General features: G+C 38.5%; 3 protein-coding genes across 4 annotated transcripts; all 3 read left to right on the forward strand.

Annotated features, from left to right (window-relative positions):
* The first annotated feature begins 339 nt into the window (after positions 1–339).
* LOC148103747 (uncharacterized) lies at positions 340–4,060 on the forward strand. Its single transcript, XM_087833120.1, has 6 exons — positions 340–430; positions 1,811–1,876; positions 3,197–3,574; positions 3,665–3,757; positions 3,846–3,947; positions 4,026–4,060. The coding sequence occupies exons 1-6, from the start codon at positions 340–342 to the stop codon at positions 4,058–4,060; spliced, it is 765 nt and encodes a 254-aa protein (XP_087689246.1).
* A 4,388-nt stretch (positions 4,061–8,448) lies between these two features.
* LOC102797619 (myelin-oligodendrocyte glycoprotein-like) lies at positions 8,449–11,580 on the forward strand. The gene is made up of 4 exons (XM_087833106.1): positions 8,449–8,530; positions 9,883–10,260; positions 10,348–10,440; positions 10,541–11,580. Exons 1-4 carry the CDS (start codon positions 8,449–8,451, stop codon positions 10,783–10,785), a joined length of 798 nt encoding a protein of 265 aa, XP_087689232.1. The 3' UTR covers positions 10,786–11,580.
* Positions 11,581–12,914: 1,334 nt separating this feature from the next.
* Positions 12,915–20,414, forward strand: LOC148103748 (myelin-oligodendrocyte glycoprotein-like). Of its 2 annotated transcripts, none has more exons than XM_087833128.1 (5): positions 12,915–13,160; positions 17,001–17,378; positions 17,513–17,596; positions 17,689–17,798; positions 17,877–20,414. In XM_087833128.1, the coding sequence occupies exons 1-5, from the start codon at positions 13,070–13,072 to the stop codon at positions 17,913–17,915; spliced, it is 702 nt and encodes a 233-aa protein (XP_087689254.1). In that variant the 5' UTR covers positions 12,915–13,069; the 3' UTR covers positions 17,916–20,414. The 2 variants fall into 2 exon arrangements, with proteins under 2 accessions (XP_087689254.1, XP_087689258.1); XM_087833132.1 differs by having other exon boundaries at positions 17,692–17,798.
* Positions 20,415–21,042: the final 628 nt, after the last annotated feature.

Genomic DNA, 21,042 nt, shown 5'->3' on the forward strand with positions numbered 1-21,042 from the left:
AGTGATAGTGTTGCAAACAGAAATACCCAGAAGAGCCAGAGGATCAGGGCAAGTATATTTATTGTGTAAATATGTCTGTAGTTCAAAGTGATGGAGAACAACACTTGTTTATAGCTCAGTGATGGACTTTATTGTTTTTGTTTAGTAAGACCTACATAACTGGGTGAAAGGGTGTTCCAGCTCATGACTGTGTTGGCTGGTCGTGTTTTCTCCAGGTGTTTCCAGATGTTTCTAGTCAAATGACTAAGGGAAAGAGAGAGACGGGAGGGGCTAAAGCAGTAACCTACTTGAACGGTCCACGATGATTCGGGTTATTCATTCAAAGAATAACTACGAGCCATGTCTGTGTACAGCTCGCTGGGTGGAGACTCATCCTCACTGTGGACTTTCATCCTGTGCTCAGCTTTGCTCGTCTGGACTCCCGTTCAAGGTAAACTCACAGCTACATTTCATTCACATTTTCAAGAAATAAACAAGCCGAATTCACTATTAGCAGTTCAACTTTGTTGTGTGTCACTGTGAGTAATGACGTCAGTTAATTACTTTTGACACGTGAAATAATGTTAAATTGTGGTGATTATCAGGCAGGTTCTGCCCCGTATGAAGCGGTTTCTTCCAATCTGAGCGTTGATAAGAGTATTATGTATTTATTTATCGGATAAAGGTGACGATCCACTGAGCATTCTAAAGTTGTGTAAAGGTTCGACACGCCTATTTACGTCAGACACGCCACACCTGTTTCTCACAGCGTAAACAAAACGCACGCGTCACACTGCTGCCTAGCAACAAGAACGAAATAAGGAAATATGTCCGGTGTGGAAACTGGCTAGAAAACAATAAATTTAGTCTCTGATATCATGTAATGACACATTTCAAACTTTGTTTCTCGCCTCAAATGTTTTTATTTGCTCATTTCGCAAGTCTATCTTTGAAAAATATACGAAAAGGTTTGAAAGGAGCCGCCATTTCGGTGCAGTTGTAAGGCCTGATCACGTGACTGATTTGTCCAATAAAATTCAGTCACGTGAAAGTCTTGATTTTACATATTTTTCACTTATTGTTGTAAATATTTTTAGTCAGGCTTTCAGTTTAAAGTTTCCATTCTGTGTTAGATTTTAAGTTACTGTCCTACTCCACTGTTTTATGAGGTAAACTCCCTGAACCTACCGTACAAAATAAGACAACAGAAGAAAATCAAGATTAATTTGTAGCTTTTTATGGATCTCCTGCTTTGTTCTGAACAGATATGTTCACCTTGGCAGGGAAGGGGTGCTTAATTTGTGTGGTGCACACATTTGATCTTTATAAGAATATTCTACTGAGTTGTAAATTTACACATGTCATAACCCCATTTATTGTTTGGTAATCATGACTTTGCTCTTTTTAATCTTGATTCAATTCCATCATTGAGTCATTTCTGGGAAAACCCCCACCACACATCCAGTTAGTTAATCACTGGTGACTAGACATAAAAGAAATTCAATTATATAGGGACTTTTGTGTGTGGTTTCTTTATTATTATTATTTTATCTGACCTGTTATCAGGGTCAACAAATTATTTTGTGAATATTTCTAACTAATCTATATAGAAAGCATTAAACATCACAATTTAATAAAACATTACCGAATATAAGGTAAAAAAAAGATTATATTAATTAATTTCCATATGTTTATATGTTTTTGTTTGTTTGTTTTTAAATATATTTATTTTCAGGCTTCATGTTTTTGTGTATGATGTCAGCAGCTTGTATAATAAAATATTCTCTATCTTCTCATGATGTCTTCTGAAGTTGTGAATTTCTTTTTCCAGTTATTCCGACGTCCCGTGATGGTACAGGAAGTCTTTCTAGAAGTCCAGAAGTCCGCAGCCAACTTGGTAACGTCTCCACACTGTCAAACTTAATTCACTTAAATTACATTGAATTTATTTAAGAAATCATGGCCTTACGGGAGGAAAAGTAATGTCAGCAAACGAGGACTGAATTAAACCAACGTCACACAAACCTAATATACTGAATATTTGCGTTGTTGTTTCCACACAAACACCAGAAACCACATCATACATTGACAAGACTCAAACAATACAGATGGCTAATCAAGTTAAAAAGTAAATAATAGAGCTTAAGCTCATAATCACACCATTTTTAAACATTTAAACAGATGGAAATTGTAGTGAGGGGATGAATTAACACTGTTGGAGCTATTTGTTCTTATTTTTTCTTATTTTGAAATTAGTTAAAGTTTGTTGTTAGTTTACTTATATTTTGGGGTTTATTTACAAGTTATTTGTTGGTTAATATTTTGTTTCAAAGTTTGTTTGATGTTACTTTGTTAAATTAGTCAGGAAGAGCTGTAGGGCCATTTTGTTTTCTATAAATAAAGAGACTGGTAGAGGACCAGCATGCACTGGGGTGGGCCTATGGTTTTTTACCAGAGCAGGAGAAGCAGCAGGAAGTAACAAAAAAAAAATGGATCTTGTTATTGCTTGCCAAACTGGATAAATAAACCATAAAACGCAACTTTCAAGTTTGGACAGTGGACTTCTTTTGCCTGCGTACGAAATAGTATCTCAGTGCAGCAGTGGCTTGTGGACTTTTAATTGTGGGATGTTTGGTTTGTCAAACAAAAGGAATTGCCACTACAAACACTATGTTCCAGTATTTTTAGCCGACATATGCGTCCATCATGGTTTTCCACAGATAAGCTAGTTTTGGCTTTAACAACTTAATTCAGAAGAATTTGGTTAAAAGTCTCTGTGGATTAAGGGTTTTTTTTTGTCTTCCTGTGTCTGGTTACTGTAATTTAATTGTTCTGGATCAGCAGGTACCCACAGGAACCCAGCATTTTACTGTCTGTCTGATGATCTCATGCTGATGTCACTTATTTACAGAGATTACTCACAGAGGAAGCTGTTCAGGTTTAGATTAAAGCAGTTACTGACCAGACTGTTTCCCATGATCAAAACTTTAAATTCCTGACGTGTGTCTGAACCAACACAGATATGCCTCCATTTAAACCTGATGCATTCAGCTTAATTTATTCTGCTGTAAATTCACATCCTGATATTGAGATCTCTGTCCTGTTTACCAGTATACTGAGGAGGACTTCTTTCTTTAAATAATTTGATCTCAGTAAGAAACATTTCTGGAATAATAGCGGAAACAGGTTCAGGAAAATTAATTTTCCATATTTCCAGGTGAGGTTCTGGTGATTGGTTCAAATCTTCCAATCATCGCTGCTCCGGGTGATGATGTCATCCTGCCGTGTCACCTGGAGCCCATGTTTGATGTCCAGGGTCTGACGGTGGAGTGGTCCAAACCCGACCTGAAGCCCGACCCGTCGGACCGGCTGAGCCGAGTGGAGTACGTTCACCTGTACAGGGACAGGCAGGAGGTCCCCGACATGAAGATGGCCTCGTACTTCAGGAGGACGGAGCTGTTCATGGACGACATGAAACACGGGAACATTTCACTGAAGATCCTGAACGTGTCGGAGGAAGACAACGGCAGATACAGATGTTTCATCCCCAAGCTGCAGAGCAGAGTGAAAGCTGCTGTTGTTGAACTTGTAGTCGGTGAGAAGATTTGTTTTGGCGATGTTTGTGGTTCCAAACTCAAATTTTTATTAACAATTTATGACCCTTGTGTTTTTTTGTGTCTTTTAGACCCAAACTACAGGAAAATCTCATCGACAGAGACACCACTGCATCCCAGAAACCTCCAAACTCCAGATCCTCAGGACACGACTCAGAGAAACAGTGAGAAAAAAAATCCAGAAATATCTCTGCATCATTTCTGTTTTGGTGACGTTTTCGGTCCATTTGTGGTGACCTTTTTTCACCTCAGCAGATCGGTCCAGGGTCGCTGTGCTGATCTCCATCATCATCACTGTTTCTTTACTTGTAGTCGCTGCACTTGCTGCTTATTTCTCTCGCCATCACACAAAAGGTACGTCAGAAACAAACACAAACATGTTGCTGCTTCTTGTGCCGTCAGACTGACTCATTATTAAACTTCTTTTAACAGAAGCATTCAGAGGACCAGGGGATCCAAAGTCATAACAATTACTAGTGCTTTGCGCAAAGGATCATTGGTGTTAATGGAGCGGAGAGCGTTGTAGGTTTATCTTTCCTGGATCCTGACAATTTGGTTGGGGATTCAAACCAGCGGCCACAGGGAGACACTTCAGTCCAGCAGCACTGAGATCATCATAACGTCACTTTTACAAAAGTGTTTAACAACTATCAGATAAAACGCAGAGTGAATGCTACATAGTATCTACACAGTAAATAAATGAAAGATGTTACATGTAAGTTATTATTTTCATAAATAACAAGAAGAAGTCTGAGAGCACAAAGCTCTGCTGAGGAAAGTATTTACTTAAAAAAAAGGTTTTCTATTTTGTATGTGTTCGTTTTGTTTTCTTTGTTTGTTTGTACTTTATGAAGTTTGCAAAGCAGTAAATATGTGATAATAATCTGACAGATGTTTACTTTGATTGCACAAACATTATGTAGGAGTCATGGATGGATAACAGGTATTTATTTGTAAATAACTGACTATATAAAACTTGAGCTGATTATTTAATTTTACACTATCGTATATTTCTGACTAACTGGGCAGCTTACCATCTTTCTCTGGGGTCAACTTAAAAAAGCTTTTATTTGGTATAGAAACTGACAGTTAACCTCGCTGATGTGAAGCATGCTTAAACTTGACCAAGAGTGGAGAGATGGTGTCTTTGATTTTTAAATTTTTGTCTTGATATTTGTTCTACTTATTTTTATTTTTATGAACTTTAACACATTTCTTTTATTTGTCTTTAATGTTTAAAACCACCTTCTTCCTGCTCTTTGTAAACTTTGTTTTTAAAGTGCGTTATAAATAAATTATTCCATACCTCATATTTATTTATTTATCATTTCTGTTTGTTGGTTCCTGTTTGCATTTTATGAAGTTTTCAAACTGTTTGATTAGATGAAAGTTTGTATTTTTGTGAATTATTTTGTGTTTCAGAGATATTAAAATGCTCTACAGAGTTTTATTATTCTAAGCTCAGTCTGATGCCATCTCTTACTGCTTTACACACATACACACACTCTTACTCCTTTATGTCTCAATTAATGTCATGTATGTTGTATGATTAGTCTCATGTTTCTGACAGTTTGATGGGAAACATGCACGTGAGGAGCTACCTGGATTTAATTTGCCAGGTCTGGTAGTCCTCGTCTTGCTCCTTATCACAAACTAGCTTTCTGGGCCTCATACAAAAACAGTCTTAACCGTCTAAAATAAAAACTAAAACTACATATAAAAAAAACAAAAAAGTGACATTTTAGTTAACTAAAATAAAATTTAAAAATTGTCAGAAAATGCAAAACTATAATAACTCTTATAGCCATGACCAGGACTCTGTTTTTGTTTTGTTCCACTTTACACAGGTGCAGACTCGAGTCCTCAGTCCTGTATGTCACTGAATTTGTCAGAGACTGTGGTGGCAGACCATGGAGTTGCAGGCGAGAAGTAGCACCCAAATGCAGGACTCTTGTGGTGAACAATGAATTTATTTATAAAGTGCTCGATGAATCACTATTTACAAGTTCCAGGCACTGGGGTGGCGTGGCACTTCCTCCCTGAATCCCACACAGTGCAAGTGTCCATAAAAAGTGAATAGTGAAAAGAGCAAACTCCTACCAATACCTAGTGAAGACAAAACACATTGATGACTAGACGATTCTTCCTTTAGCGAGGGTTTTCTAAAATAGCAGACAACGGCTGTACTGACAAGTCAGAAGGAAGAATCGGCACCGACTGGAGCTCAGCCACACTCTTAAATAAGGCGCTGATGACGAGTGGCAGGTGTGGCTGCCTCCAGCGCTGCAGGATCACGATCTGGCAACCCAAAACATCTGGGAGCATGGACACAAATAAACACACACAGGGAGACGGTTGAAAAAAGCAACCAAAAGACTCAGAAAAAAAGCATATTTATACAGAAAGTACAAGTCACAGTGATTGGGGTGGCTGTAGCTCAGGTGGTAGAGCAGGTCATCTACTGGTCGGAAGGTTGGTGGTTCGATTCCTGGCTCCTCCAGTCTGCATGCCAAATATCCTTGGGCAAGATACTAACCCCAAATTGCTCTCCGATGCATCCATCGGAGTATGAATGTTACTTAGAAAGCACTTAGATCAATGTGCTTGTGCGAATGGGTGTGAATGGGTGAATGCACAAGTTGTGTAAAGCGCTTTGAGTGCTCAGATGAGTAGAAAAGCGCTATATAAGAACCAGTCCATTTACCATTTAGTGGTCATTAAAATGTGTTCAGAACTGCTGATGGTTCATCTCATAGACGCACGATATGATACCCTCGTGTCGGTGTTGTTGGCACATAGATGATGACACACTGCTCTCCCCTTGTGACTGCCGTCAGCAGCAGTTATGCAGTTTATGGTAATTTTATGGGTGTAAGTTACAATAAATACATTAAAATACTTTCTTTTTAATAAATCATATTTAATGTATACATTTTTGGTTTAAAAACACACATTTAAAGGTTTTACAGAATGTTTCCAGGGTGGAACCAATGTTCAGTCTGTTGTTTGGGGTTGACAATATTTTCATTTACACGCCACACTCGGTAGAAGGCAGCATGCTTTCCTTTCTCGGGTGGTGGTAGAGCTATGTAGACGCATGCAAAGAAGTTTCCCGGCTATGGAGAAAAAGTGTGCACTGCAAGATGTGCTTTCATTAACCCCTTCAAGTTCATGCGGCCAATGAGGTTTGCAATTTGTGTTTTATATGTTAGTAGAAAAATTAGATGTTTGTTTGTGACAGAACTGTCAAGTTTATGTTAATCATTGTAAAGGTCAAATTGTGAATGTTTTTTATGTTGTTGAATAATATGCTTTATTGTTTATTCTCTATGATAACAACTTATTGTGAAAACTGATTATTCTATGTTGTTTGTACAGTTCAAATGGTATGGTTGGTGCCACTTGTGTCCATTAAATGCAGTAAAAATCAAGAATGCCTTGAGTCCGTTTTTCAACTTTGAGGAAGCTACACCCCTACATGAGCTCACTTTATAATTTGAAAGTATTGGTACTGCTGTTGGCAATACTGGCTCTGTAGGTAATCAGTATTGAGTCGATACCAAAAGTTCGAGGATCACACAGCGTTGCTCAGAACTCTTCATCGTCACCATCATGAAGAGTTGAGAGTTAATGATCGTTATTCAGGCTACAGACGATCCGCAGTGACATCTTGAACTTAGCTGGTTTGTTTGTGAACCCGTGTTAATTTACCCACACCTACGTGTCTAGACACGTAGGTGTGGGTAAATCCAGAGCCTGTCTGCACACTCACAACGTTACACCGATAAAAAGACATGCTGAGATCTGACTTCATATCAGGATCTGTTAAAGTTTTTTTTAGCTAACCATAGCGCAGTGAAACACGTCGCATATTCAGATGATTTAAATCATTTCACAGAAGAAGGGCCAACACATCAGCGGAGACGTTCAGAGGGACTTTCAGCTGATTCAAAATGAATCCAAAGACAGTGAGATTAAAGATTAAATCATAATAAAATAAATAAATAAAATATAATCAACACAGTATTTTCAGAGGGGTCAGAGCGCTGAGAGAACAATCATGGCAGACAAACAGATGACTTAAGTAAATACAGCAGTATTTTGTCTTTCAGTATCATAAGAGGCACAGCAGTATTTTAGTTTTATATTTTTATTTTGTTCGCTTTGTCTTCTCCTTCGCCAGCATCAATGTTCTGAGTCATCAAAGTTATGAAGCTTGTGACAAACACCTGTTTTATCTGCCAGCTGAATCTAAATGTAATCACGGGGTTAACCGCGGGGATTTATGGGAATTTTTGAAGACTTTAGAAACTTTATTTTTTCCCCCTTCATCGAGTTACAGTTAAATATTATTGTTTGTTATAGATCATGGTTTTTTTCTAACATTTCCGTGGTCCAAGCTTTTCTATAGCAATGAGTAATTATTGTTAACAACAAAGAACAACTGATCTGATGATCATGTTGTTTGATAACGAACGTTAACGGGTCAAGGCTCCAGGTGTTTCCAGATGTTTCCAGATGTTTCACGTTTGGAATCAAAAACATGTTTATCTGCGGTCATGAGCGCAGTGAGTTTACTGATAGACAAGATGAATTGTAAGATTTATTTATTTATTCATTCATATATTAAGAGTGCAAACAAATATCACCAGTTAGCCTGACCACCTGTTAAATCGCGCGCACACTGTGAAGGACAGAAATATGTTCACCGTTAGCAGCGGAGCAAGTTAGCTGTTGCTGTATTCAACCAATCACAGACGAGTGATGCGGGGCGGGAATTTAAAGCCAGTCTCGCTTTCAGCGAGCAGGAGGCAGAAACTCAGACCTGACTGACTCAGTCCGTCCTCTACCTGCGATGTCTGTGTACGGCCCACTTTCTGCCTCGCTGTGGACTTTTATCCTGTGCTCGGCTTTCAGCGTGTGGACTCCGGTTAGAGGTAAACATTACTGTCAGCTCACAGCTGTGTTTTCTTCTCTCTGTCGCTGTGAGGATGACAGTTATCGGTGTGATTTGCGGCTTTCCCCCGTTAATATAGCAGGTTGACTGTGTGAGTGTGAACTTTTCAGACTGCTGTTTCTGTTAATGCAGCAGAATTTAAACAAAAAACAAAATTATGTTTAAAAATATAATAGAGCGTTTTTGTTTCTGACTAACATACAGGATGGAGTCTGTATTGTACTGAGCTGGTTTTCTATCATCATTGAGGGGAAACAACTTCATTTAGAGGGTGTATGAGGAGGATGTGAAGGGTGGAGTAAAAACAGTTAGATGATTAGGTTAGGTTTAAAGGTTTGGGTGGAGCACTGAAGGTTTTATCACTGCTCTGTTACAGGTTATCCGAGGCAGAGTCACTGAGCCTAGCATGAAGTAGAACAACACAGCTTTAGTGTACTAAAGTAAGAGAGCTCTGACTGTAAGTGAAACATGCTCTACAGTCTGGTTCAAGCTGATTTGATAATAAATCAAACGAGGAGCTTTGACTTTAATAACTCATTTTATAAGACTAACCAAACTAATCAGATACTCTGGTCATGATTCAGCAGCTAACAATGCCAAGTGTGAGTGACTCACAGGAACTTCTGCTCTCTAATCTGATCCAAACATACAGTTTTAATGGATGCAGGAAAGGCGTCCGGTGTCAAAATCTGAATCAGACCAAATATGTGGATCCATCTTGGAAATAAGCAGCTGAGTGTAGTTTCTAGACTTCATGTGTCTGCAGATCACAGGCAATTATTGCTGAGCAGCATGTGAATGTAGGGTTCGTCATATAGTTACAGAAACACATCCTCCACATTATGAGTCATTGTGAAGAACTGACAGAAAGCAGATCTTCTGCTGTTTCGTTGGTTTGCTGTAAGACCACGTCCTGCTGATCCAGTTATCAACATGCTGCAGCTTCATCTCATGACCTTCTTAAACTCTGGGTAGTTCAAAGACTGTCACTGTGACACGAAGCAATGAAAAGAAGTCATGATGACTCCATTAGAAATCTGAATCTGATTAATTAGCACAAAATACTCCATGTCATTGCTTTCAGTGCCTTTTGCTTTCTTTGTCTCCTCTGATAAGCTGAACGTCTCTGAGTTGTGAACATTAGTAAACTGAGGCTCGTCTGCATTTCCTTTAAACAGATTATCAGGTTTATGTGTGTGTGCGCCTCAAAAATCTGACTTGTACCTAAAATGTTCAGTGTGACTAGAAATGTTTTATAGAAACTCATTTCTAGTCGTGAGTGTCTGTGGGAGTTCAAAGGGTTTAATTTTTTAATTTTCCATCTGTTTCCAGGTGAGGTTGTGGTGATTGGTTCAAATCTTCCAATCATCGCCGCTCCGGGTGATGATGTCATCCTGCCGTGTCACCTGGAGCCCTCGTTCGATGTCCAGGGTCTGACGGTGGAGTGGTCCAAACCCGACCTGAAGCCCGACCCGTCGGACCGGCTGAGCCGAGTGGAGTACGTTCACTTGTACAGGGACAGGAAGGAGGTCCCCGACATGAAGATGGCCTCGTACTTCAGGAGGACGGAGCTGTTCATGGACGACATGAAACACGGGAACATTTCACTGAAGATCCTGAACGTGTCGGAGGAAGACAACGGCAGATACAGATGTTTCATCCCCAAGCTGCAGAGCACAGTCAAGTCTGCAATCGTTGAACTTGTAGTCGGTCAGAAGATTTGTTTTGTTTTTTTTTGCCATTTCCAAAGTTTCAGCCTCATTTTACAAACAGATGCTGACTACGAGTCTCTTTTAGATCCAAATGTCTCTGAAACCTCGACGATGAAGATGCTGCTGCTTCCTAAAAACCTCCAAACTCCTGATCCTCAAGATGTGACTCAGAGAAATGGTGAGAAAACACTCCAACTGTTCTCTGCATCGTTTCTATTTTTGTGAAGTTTTTTTTCTAAACTGTATGTTTGTTTTGACCTTGTTCATTTCTACATCAGTAGTTCGGTCCAGGGTCTTTGTGGGCGTCGCTTTCATGGCCTTAATATCAGTTGCTGCTTTTGCAGCATATTTTTCCCTTCGCCTGGTTCAGAAACAAAAAGTAAGAAACAAACTCAAACATGTTGTTGCTTCTTGTGCCCTCAGACTGACTCATTATTTAACTTCTTTTAACAGAAACATCGAGAGGATGAAGGGACCCAAAGCCAGCTATGACAATCTAGCTGTATTGCTTAAAACAGGCTGATGATAATATTTCATGAAGCATTAAAATTTATCTTTACAGGATCTTCACAGCAGACTCTCCTGTCCCTTCCAGCTCATCGTCCTCACCACACCAGCCACACAGTCGCCCTTCTTTGCTCTGGTTTGTCGCCGTGCCCCCAGTCACCCACCTTCTTCCTGCCACCACACTCCTAAGCCACGCTGAGAGTTGTCCCGCCATCGTTCATAATGCCTGAGGTGTGCTGGTGTCCAGTAGAGCCATTTGAGGGTCTCCGATGCTAGCCTCCCAGCCAGCCCTCACATCTCGGGGCAGAGGCCTCTGTCACTGGCCCTAGATCTTCTCCCATTTCTGGCCAACTCTGTGAACTCTTCATTTATGTTTTGGACTTGTGTGCGCCCACTTTGTCTTGTGTCCTTGTCTTTTTCCAACTCGCACACTCACACTTGGATAACATTTTAATCAGTGGGAAAACTTTGGTAGGTAGAAAAGAAACTGAAGATGAGACTGGAGTGGAGATAGATAAAGCAGCAGTGGGATGGACTTCTCCATCTCCATATTTTGGTATCCACAAAGAATGTGACGTTGAACAATATCCCAGCAGCAACAGGTTTGGTCCCAAGAACTACACACTTTGCCAGGAGTACTGCTGCTGATGTTGAAACTCAGAAACCAGTCTTACTTGTTATCATCTATCGTCCACCTGGGCCTTACACAGAGTTTCTGTCTGATTTCTCAGACTTTTTATCTGATTTAGTTCTCAGCTCAGATAAAATAATTATTGTGGGTGATTTTAACATCCATGTAGATGCTAAAAATGACAGCCTCAACATGGCATTTAATCTGTTATTAGACTCAATTGGTTTCTCTCAAAATGTAAAAGAACCCACCCACCACTTTAATCACACTCTAGATCTGGTTTTAACATATGGCATAGAAACTGAACATTTAACAGTGTTTGCTGAAAACCCTCTCCTGTCTGATCATTTGCTGATAACATTTACATTTACAATAATTGATTACACAGCAGTGGAGAGTAGACTTTATCACAGTAGATGTCTTTCTGAAAATGCTGTAACTACGTTTAAGAATATAATCCACCCACTGTTATCATCTTCAATGGCCTGTACCAACATAGAGCAGAGCAGCTATCTGAACGCTACTCCAACAGAGGTCGATTATCTTGTTAATAATTTTACCTCCTCACTACGTACGACTCTGAATAGATAAATCAACTCAAGACCTGCTGCAGGCTCATCTCATCAGTGAAAATAAGGGCAGTACGACTCTTGCACAGAGAACTGAGCCGGCAGCACCTGCTGCACATGAGGGAAGTTCACATGCAAAGACCACAGTGTTCATTTTCAGCTCTGCTCCACCAGCTCCCCTGGTGGTTTGGGAACATACTGCAGGTTGGGCACAGTAATAACAGGAACTATTTATACTGTTTGTACGGTGTATAAAACAGTTACATATTTATGTAAATATATTTATTTATATAAAAACTGAATTAAGCTGGACAGGCTGTGGTTAGTTTGTAATAAAATACACATTTGGCCTAAATTCACTGCTCTTGTATTGAAGTTTGTGTCACAGTGGGAGGCGGGTCACATATTGGCCTTAACACTTTGTATATGACTGGGTAGCATTAGCAATTTACAGCCAACAGATTCTTTTGTTTGTTTGTTTGTTTTCTTTCCCTCAAAAAAAAGGGATGGTGTGATAAAACGTTTTTTCAAGCCTTTACTTGGTATTTATTACAAAATATGTGTTGTTTGAATTGTTTTATAATTTTCCCCAATTTCTTATTTTGTTTGAATTCACTGTTTTGCTTTTGTCTGTAGAAACACTTTGCGTTTTCTACCTCCACATAGTATTAGTATTAGTTACGCAAAACAAACAAGAAATGCAACATTCATTTCATCAAAAATCATCCGTTGTCAGGTGACATTTATCAACAATTCAATCTGTCATAACAAAGACGTTTTTCTGAAAACAAAAATCACATGACAAATCGCTGACCGCAATTAAAAAAAAGAAAAATCTAGAACTATAAACAAATATTGCCAAGGAAAACACCAAGCATACAGTTAACCCGGAAGAGCGTATTGATTATGTCATTTTAAGCCAATCAACACAGAAAGGGGTGGAGTTTAGACCCGCCCATATTTCCAAAACACACCGAGAGTATTTGAACAACCGGCGGAGAGAAAATGTGTCAGAGAGAATATTCGGGAGCAGGAGGCAGAAACACAGTCGAGAGGAGCCTTCATTCATTCATTCATTCAGACTGTGTACTTTATCCACCATGTCTGTGTACAACTCGTTCTTTAAGGACTCTTCGTCACTGTGGACTTCTATCCTGTGCTCGGCTTTCAGCATGTGGACTCTGGTTCAGGGTAAGCGGATATTTTAAACGTTACTCTGAGCTGCAGTTTAATAACATTTTATGAATCAAATCAGCCAAATTAACTATTATCAATTTTCCTTTGCCGTGTGGTATTATAAGCGATGACAGCTTTCAGCGAATTACTTTGACATTACATTAACATAATAATATATTAAATGTGATGATTCTCGGGTAACTTCTCCTCTAACGAGCTGTTTATTTTCGTGATTTTATTTTGATCCACCGAACAGTCTAAAACTGTGAGTGTCATGTCTGTGTGTGAAGGTTTAAGGCCGATACTGAAGCGACACGAAGCAGAACCCTGAGTTTATCACAATGTAAACAGTAACCATGTTTGTTCTGTTTATACACGTGCTTAGCAACACTTCCGGTGACGCGATAACTGTGGCGATTCGGGGAAAACCAGCATCTGTTTTTTTTTTAAATAATGACGTATACACTAACTAAACATCCGGTTTGTCGCATTAAATGTTTTCAGAGACTCGTTTCGCTCAGTCGTTGCTGTGAAATTTATAGAGTTTGGAATGAGCCGCCATCTTTTTTTCAGGCTTAAACCTGAATCACGTGGTTTTCGTCCAATCAGGGCGGCTGTAATGTGCTGTGACCTAGTCTCTCTCTCTGTGTGTGTGTGTGTAAATATATATTTCTATTTTTAACGTTAAATGAAATCGAATGATCAATTTACAAAAATTATTAATTAAAAAATTAAGTGGACTGGAATATATACATTAATAATACATGTTTTAAATTTAAAAAACTTGTAATCCCAAACAACAACCAATAAATATTTACACTTTAAACCAAACGAATGAAGCAAAGTCTAGATACTTATTATTCTTGTATAGCCCTGAACTCAGCTTAATCTCATCACAGTGGATATCAGGTGGAGAATGAAGCTTAACGAGTAAATAATGACAGGATTAAAATGAATACATTAAAAAATAATGAATAAATAAATAATTATTCAGTATGATGATCAAATGCTTGGCTGGGTTGCAGAAGATTCACATTAATAGTTAGTTGTTTTAAAACGATTAACCTGTAGCTTATGGATCCCTCCTTTGTTTTACATAATCAGGTAGTTCATCTTGGCAATCAAGGAATGTTTGATTTGCATTGTGGGTTTTTGTTTTCATATTTGATTGATATTAAGTTGTATATGTTGTAATCATATTTAATTTCATGCCAATTATTAGTTTGATATTCCCATTGTGAATTTAGCATTCAAGCGTCCTTGCTCTAAGTTTCTAAACAATGGGCTGATGACTTTGTCTTGTCTGTTATTACTTTGACTTTATCAGAGTTACAACTCATGAATCACTGTTGTAGGTAATATTAGTCACCCTACATGATAACAGCGCTCACAACCTGATATGATAAATTAAATATTACCTGAAAAAACTAATTCAATGAATTTGAACTATTATTCTTAATTTTTTAAAAACAATATTAATATTCTAAATGTTTTCATATTTTTCTTTTCACGATTCATGTTTTTGTCTATGATTGCATTATAAACTCTGTTCAAACTTTTTCCAGTTTGATTGGACAGCTTAGTAAGTTGTGGATTTCTTTTTCCAGTTAATCTGATGTCCCTTGATAGAACACAGTGTCTTCTAGAAGTGTAGGAGTCACCTTCAGCAGCCATCGCGGTAACATGTCCACACTTTGAAATTTGTTACACTGAATTTAAAAAGTTGAGATCAGTGCCTGCAAAAAATGCTATCAAGAAAGGAGGGCGAGCACACTGTTTATTTTGAATGTTTTAAATATGCACAATACACCCTTACTTTAGCATTTTTTATAATGAATCCAACTTAAAAATATAAGACTTAAAATAAGAGTATTTATATTATCAGTGAAGAGACAACGTCTGGTCCTGTGTTTCATACACTGCACAGTTTCAGAACCCAGTGGTTAAACCTCAGCACTTAATAGCTTCACTTTAGCTTAATAGTTGCATTGTTTTTGCCACACAAACACCAGAAACTGATCATACATAATTATAAATCTAGACACAGTCCCGTGAATGTTTGTGCCTGCTATTACAGAAGTGTATATGTGTACAGGTTTTATACTCCACTGTGAAAAGGGAACTTACATTAAGTAATTAGAGTTTGCTTAATGTAAGCAGGTAACCTTAAAAAAGGAAAATATAGTTTTATTGATCAGAATTTGAATTCTTGTGAAGAGCTTTCTCTAAAGGCAAAAAGCAGATTTAAAACTAAGCAATGTATAATGAATATGTTGTTTATCCCTCCCTATAGAATTAAACGGAGGGATTTCATATATTTATAAAAACAAAATAGTTTTACTAAGGATAAAAAATCATTCTAATGTCAAAAGTCTTCAAATCTTTTAAGTTTTTGAGCATTTATTCTTTACACCTAATTGCTAAGATACATAATGTAAATTTTACCTTATATTTTATACCAAAAGAGCTCAAAAGGGGAATAAATAAATGAAAAATAAGCTCAGAAAACAACAAAGACATGTAAAAAAAAAAAGTAAAAAGCTTTCTTTCTTTAAGTTTCATGAAGCTGTCTCAGGAGTCCCAGGTTTTTTAAGCCATAGTGGGAGTTTTCCCTTAAGAGGGTTGTTGACCAACTATTTATCATGTGCCTCATCACATGAGCCAAGATGTGAAAAAGAGTGTGGGTCATTATCACCAGATGTTTCAGGTGAAACCGCTGTGAGACCTTGCCTCATCCTATCATGTGACCCATTGAAATCGAATGATGCAAGATTTGAGTGGGCGTTAAGACGTCTGGAAAGGATCACAAAACTGGGTTATAGATGGCAGACAGTTGGTGTCATAAGCCACCACCTCTGTTCAAAGATGGTCGCTCACAGTGGACATAGATGGCTTCTTTCACTCCTCTTTCAAACCATCTGTCCTCTCTGTCCAATGTGTTGACATGGATGACTGACAACCTACTCAGACATAATGAACATTTAAATAAAGCTCAATCCAAGTATAATCCAATGAAAGTGATACATTAATGAAATCTGACAAATTAAAATATTTACTGTTTATAAGGCAGCAAAGCGTTTCTCTTTATTAAAGACACAAAGCTGAGCCTGACACATTAAATCTCATTACAAAGTTACAGGCAACAGTTCATCCTTGGGGGTGGGACATAAATATTAGATGGTAATCCAACCAAGACGATAAGATATTTCAGTCCAACCGAAATCAGCATTCACTCTTTATAAAAAAATATATCATATATTTAAAAAAAAAAAAACAAATTCCATGTTACATAACAAAAAGGACATGACTTTGTTTATACCCCGAATCCAAACGTTCCTTACATAAACGCTTGAGTTGAAGACAGTAGGACTGGTTTAGGTTCTTCGAAGCGGTCTACTCCAGGTCTAAATACTGACAGGAAGTCGCAGGTATTTCAGCTTCGAGGTGGCCCTGTGAGTCGCTGAGCCACCCTACCGACATGCTTTATTAAGAGCGAAAGTGCCACAGTGTGACCTGGATGTTCCAGGTGTTTCAAATAAGAGCTAAAGCATCTGCACGAACATAAAACGGGAAAAATAATTCTGGCAGCCTTTAACGCAAGGGCTTGAGACTACGATAATCTGGACGGCTGAAAACCTTCAAAGATATGTCACTACTTCATTTAAACTGAAGGATTAAACAGTTCTTTTTACCAAATATACTGAGGAGTAGTTGTTTCAATTAATTTGGTCCCAGAAACACTTCTGCGGTAACAGCACAAAGACTCATGGGGCTGTTAATGATCTTCAGGTCTTCACGGTGTAACTCTACAGGGGTCTGTGGGAATTCGGGAGGTTTAATTTTCCATATTTCCAGGTGAGGTTCTGGTGATTGGTTCAAATCTTCCAATCATTGCCGCTCCGGGTGATGATGTCATCCTGCCGTGTCACCTGGAGCCCATGTTCGATGTCCAGGGTCTGACGGTGGAGTGGTCCAAACCCGACCTGAAGCCCGACCCGTCGGACCGGCTGAGCCGAGTGGAGTACGTTCACCTGTACAGGGACAGGCAGGAGGTCCCCGACATGAAGATGGCCTCGTACTTCAGGAGGACGGAGCTGTTCATGGACGACATGAAACACGGGAACATTTCACTGAAGATCCTGAACGTGTCGGAGGAAGACAACGGCAGATACAGATGTTTCATCCCCAAGCTGCAGAGCACAGTCAAGTCTGCAATCGTTGAACTTGTAGTCGGTCAGAAGATTTGTTCAATCCAAACTGAACTTTCAGACTTGGAATCATGCTTTGTGTATTATTTTAACTCATTTCCAAACTTTCAGTCTCATTTTGTCAGCTTATTATAACTGGAGTGTTTATGGTCTTTTTAGATCCAAATTTTGCTAAAACCTCCACGATGGAGATGCCATTGCACTTCCAAACTCCAGATCCTCAGGACACGACTCCAGCAAACGGTGAGAAGTCAAAATTTTCTCTGTGTCACTTGTGTTTGGGTGAAATTTTTTGTCCATTTGTGGTAACCTTGTTTATTTCTCGTCTACATCAGCAGGTCGATCCAGGGTCTCTGTGGTCGCCGTTGTCATCACCTTCATGTCGGTTCTGGTTGTCGTCGCTCTTTCTGCATATTTCTCTCGCTTCCTTCATCAGAAATTAAATGTAAGTAAGAAACAAATAAAACACAAACATGTTGTTGCTTCCTGTTAGACTGACTCATTATTCAATTTCTTTCAACAGAAGCTTTCAGAAGGCAAAACGACCCAAAGCCAAGTATAACTATTCCACGTGCCTTGCGAACGTTGGTGTTAATGGAGCTGAGACCATTTGAGATTCATCTTTCCTGGATCTTCACAGTCAGGTTGGAAATTTAAACCAGCAGCCACAGGGAGACACTCGGGCCAAGCAGCACTGAGGTCATAATAAGGGCAGTGGATTTTATTAATGGAGCTCATTTTCAAAGAAAAAGAACATTTAAGGATTTAAGGACTTCCTAGTCCCGGATACCCTTTAATGCAAGACTGAAGAAAACCTCCTCTGCCCAACATGTAGAAGGATGAAGATCATATTTATTTTTATGGATTTGTATTAACTTGAAGGCTTAAAATTTTAACTTATTAAAGTTTTACACCTTACTGGTTAAGGACAAAGTAATTCTTCCTAAAAGCTACTAGTGATGGACAAATTAAAAGAGGAAGTCCTCCCTGATATTGATTTGCTGCTTTATTTAGAAAGTTTTATTGGACATTTCCAGCTCAGTGTGTTGGAAAAAGATTTTTCTATCAGTGTGGATCTTGGAGATGCAGAAGATTGTAAAAACATCAACAGGATTTGATGTAACCATAAAGTTTGGAAACCACATTCAGGACTTTTTGTTTCTTCATGTTTACCAAATCAGTTTAATGCAAGTCTGAATCAAAACAGGTCGGTTATCGTGACACTGATGTAGAGATAGTGTTTACTTACGAAGGCTGTCCTGGATGACATCATGTAGCTGATTTTCACACGAGACTTTTAAGTTTTTAAACTAATTTATCAAATTTAGCTTGAAATTAGCCGGTGGGCAGATCTCTACGACAGAGTCAATGCATTTCTTAAGCTGATACAGAGCTCCAGTTTATGTAAGAAAAACTAGAAGTGTCTATATTTTTTTCATTTTAAGTTACAAAATGAAGATACAAACAGATTCTGATTTAATTTTTTGTTGCAGTTATCAGTGATAATTTCGTTAACCAATAATTTTTGTCAGGTACATTTGATCTACCTCTGGTAAACGACACGGCTAGCTCCCATTCTCCTTGTGTCTCATGAAAATGCAACAAAATATCAGCGCTTATAGAAGAGTAGAGCAGACATGTGGACACGTTGATGCCAAGGAAAAGCAGACGCTTTGTGAACCGTGTGGGGCAACTCTCACACAAGCAGCACTTTATATGTTAGACAGTCAACTTTAGAGTCAAAGATTTAGCTGATTACTGGAAATGACTAAAACTACATCAAAATTTTCTGTCAAAATTAACGATGACTGAGAGACAAATGCCTAGCTGTTACTTCATTCCTCTTTAACTGATTACCTCCGACAGATCCTTCACTGACTAATCTTATAAACACTCCCTGAACACCAAACGCCTGCAGGCAGGGCACCAAGATGTTGTTTGTGCTGGTTGTTGTTTATTGCTGCTTTTATAGTTTATAGCGGTTATTTTGTATTAAGAGTCACAATGTAGCTTCATGTACCTGCGCTCTGCATTATAAGCTCAAACATACCCAGCAAACATCCTGAGAGCCTCTCTCAGGTCAAAACTGACCATAGTACGATTGTTTCAGTCAACATGTCAGCCTGTCACAAGTATTGTCAATCAGTCAGTCAACAGAGTAGCATCAGAAACGGGCTCAGAAGTTTGTGTGTTCAATTCATGGTTTAGGCTTCATTGGACCAATTTTTTTGTATATTTTGTTTTGTTATAATCGATTAAGAAAGAGTAGAACACAATTTTAGGGCACAAAATTTCTTATCGTAGAAAGCAACAACATCCAGGCCACGGATGTGCATTTTAGATCGAGGGCCACATACAGCCAACTTTGATCTTAAGGAACAGACTGGAGGTCAGAATGGAGCCTTTGCTGGGCCGATTCTGGACCCTGGGCCTTATGTTTGACTCCCCTGATCTAGGCGATGTTAAAGAGTAGATCAAAATGATGTCTGTAATGTCTACAACTTAGTTCAAATTTAAGTTTGGAACATTTTTTTCTAACCAGGATAAAAAACACAAACAAAAAACAAGTTATTCAACATCAAAATGTTTGCTGGGTAGGTGAATATTTACAAAAAAAGGCTTTTATCTGCCTTTTATTATTTTTGCTTATTTTAATTTGTGTTTTTCGTTCCCTGTTTTAGCACTTTATTAACTGCGCCTTACATTTATTTCAGCTCATTTGTCGTTAAGGCTTGACTTTCATTGTCTTTTGCTTTTGTGTAGAAACTTTGTACAAATGTTCCAGTTCTAATTAAAAATGTTGCACGCCTCATCAAACTGGTCATATTTCATTACCACTGTTGTCTTATGTGTTTCACAACTGAAAGAGCCACTGCTGCTGCACTCAATTAAAGTTGTGTGTCTTTGTGTTCTTTATGCATCTGTTCTGTTGTGTACAGATGGATACTGGGAATGTTCACAGTTTTGAAGATTTTATATAAAGTTTATTCTCAGATGGATTTAAATAAAGTTATTTTTATATGAATACAGTGACTGTGGGTCAAATAAAGCAAATGTTTTGTCCAGCTGTCCTCTGTGTGTGTGTGTGTGTGTACTCATATTCAATTCTCTACTGTCAGTGAATATCTATTTTAAAATCATTGGTCTCACACGTGCTTTTTTACACCATTTGAAGCAGAACCCTCATCTGAAGCCTTGTTTTTTGGTATTCACATGTCCTGTACAGTTTCTCATTCTGTGGCGAGCTAGTTTTCCTCGCTTTGCATGCAGTTTAAAGACAGTCTATGAGTCAGGACCCTCCCTGCTTCCCTCACAGCCTCTATGGGGAAAACACTCATATTACTAATAAGACTTACAGTAAAATATGATTGCTCACAAGAGTGACACTACTCCTGTTTTTCCCATGCATTATAATTTTACTAAACTTTAGGCAATATTACAGAATAATGGATGAGAAAATGTGAGAGGGAGGATTAATGCTTGGGCGAGACAGTCTGAGCAGAATAGTTTCTTGTTTCACGTGGGTTTTTATTCCACATGACTCATTATTTTGAGATCTTTAGCTGATCATGTTTAGCACCTTCAGACGATTGTTGTGATTTGATGCTATATAAATGAACTGAACTGAACTGAGAAAATAATGAACTCAGTGTTTTACGCTCATCTCTTTCAGTCATAATGTGACTCAT

Source organism: Neolamprologus brichardi, chromosome 3, assembly GCF_056152115.1.
Source record: "Neolamprologus brichardi isolate AB-2024 chromosome 3, ASM5615211v1, whole genome shotgun sequence".
NCBI classification, from domain to species: domain Eukaryota; kingdom Metazoa; phylum Chordata; class Actinopteri; order Cichliformes; family Cichlidae; genus Neolamprologus; species Neolamprologus brichardi.

What these genes read in the sequence shown, in the direction of transcription:
- LOC148103747 (XM_087833120.1), top strand. Translation starts at nt 340, where the DNA reads ATGTCTGTGTACAGCTCGCTGGGTGGAGACTCATCCTCACTGTGGACT. An exon ending in CGTCTGGACTCCCGTTCAAG is followed by an intron (nt 431 to 1,810) that starts GTAAACTCACAG and finishes TTCTTTTTCCAG; the next exon opens with TTATTCCGACGTCCCGTGAT. An exon ending in GGACACGACTCAGAGAAACA is followed by an intron (nt 3,758 to 3,845) that starts GTGAGAAAAAAA and finishes TTTTCACCTCAG; the next exon opens with CAGATCGGTCCAGGGTCGCT.
- LOC102797619 (XM_087833106.1), top strand. Translation starts at nt 8,449, where the DNA reads ATGTCTGTGTACGGCCCACTTTCTGCCTCGCTGTGGACTTTTATCCTG. An exon ending in CGTGTGGACTCCGGTTAGAG is followed by an intron (nt 8,531 to 9,882) that starts GTAAACATTACT and finishes ATCTGTTTCCAG; the next exon opens with GTGAGGTTGTGGTGATTGGT. An exon ending in AATCGTTGAACTTGTAGTCG is followed by an intron (nt 10,261 to 10,347) that starts GTCAGAAGATTT and finishes AGTCTCTTTTAG; the next exon opens with ATCCAAATGTCTCTGAAACC.
- LOC148103748 (XM_087833128.1), top strand. Translation starts at nt 13,070, where the DNA reads ATGTCTGTGTACAACTCGTTCTTTAAGGACTCTTCGTCACTGTGGACT. An exon ending in AATCGTTGAACTTGTAGTCG is followed by an intron (nt 17,379 to 17,512) that starts GTCAGAAGATTT and finishes TGGTCTTTTTAG; the next exon opens with ATCCAAATTTTGCTAAAACC. An exon ending in TCCTTCATCAGAAATTAAAT is followed by an intron (nt 17,799 to 17,876) that starts GTAAGTAAGAAA and finishes TTCTTTCAACAG; the next exon opens with AAGCTTTCAGAAGGCAAAAC.